The sequence below is a fragment of the Cebus imitator genome, unplaced genomic scaffold (genome assembly GCF_001604975.1).
Source record: "Cebus imitator isolate Cc_AM_T3 unplaced genomic scaffold, Cebus_imitator-1.0 Scaffold136, whole genome shotgun sequence".
NCBI lineage: Eukaryota > Metazoa > Chordata > Mammalia > Primates > Cebidae > Cebus > Cebus imitator.
The window spans coordinates 2,417,073-2,417,808 of record NW_016107451.1 but is presented as its reverse complement, the minus strand read 5'-3'; the positions used below and the strand labels follow the sequence as shown (position 1 = coordinate 2,417,808).

Genomic DNA, 736 nt, shown 5'->3' with positions numbered 1-736 from the left:
AAAAAAATGAATGAATGAATGCATAACCCAAGAATTCATTGAAAGAGTACATGTAAAAACCCTCTTTAATAATGGCATTGGGAGCCTCTCACCTGAGGCCCCCAGCTGTGGCCTGATGCCTTCACTGCCCTAGGCTGGTAAAGGCCACTCTTGGCCATGGGGTCATCTTGAGTCTCCAGAACAAATCCATGGCAATTCAAATACCCCAACCACATGGAAGTCAAGGTGCCTGAGTCCAGACGCACTCCCATTTCTGGCCCCTACTAAAGCTTGCTCTGCCCCCAGGCCTATGTGAACATGTCGCTGTTTGAGAACTTCACTTACGCGGGTATTGATGCCACAGCTGAGGAGGCCTGAGATGCCATCCAGCCAGAACCTGGCTCTGCTGGCCGGAGCAAACTCAGCTGTCTAACCTGTGACCAGACTGATCCTTACAGCCTCTGACTTAAGCTGCCTCAAGGAATTTTTTTAACTTAAGGGAGAAAAGAAGGGATCTGGGGATGGGGTGGGCTTAGGGGAACTGGGTCCCCATGCTTTGCAGGTGTCTCATCACTATCCTTCCTTCTAGTTCAGCTACCCCACAGGTGTGCTTCCCATCCCACTGCTCCCCCAGCACAAAACCCCACTCCAGCTCCTTGGTTAAGCCAGCATTCACACCACTAACATGCCCTATTCTTCAGCTACTCCTGCTCCCTGCCTGCCATTCAGAAAAAAATAAATGTTCTAATAAGCTCCA

At 50.1% G+C, this 736-nt stretch overlaps 1 protein-coding gene across 2 annotated transcripts in view; it reads left to right on the top strand.

Moving 5' to 3' along the window:
• The window catches only part of TIE1 (tyrosine kinase with immunoglobulin like and EGF like domains 1), a 22,684-nt gene extending 21,948 nt beyond the window's left edge, over nucleotides 1-736 (top strand). For both annotated transcript variants that reach the window (XM_037743167.1, XM_017541736.2), the window contains exon 23: nucleotides 286-736. In XM_037743167.1, the coding sequence (XP_037599095.1) occupies nucleotides 286-357 (72 nt within the window). In that variant the 3' untranslated portion in view covers nucleotides 358-736. The remainder of the gene's footprint in view (nucleotides 1-285) is intronic.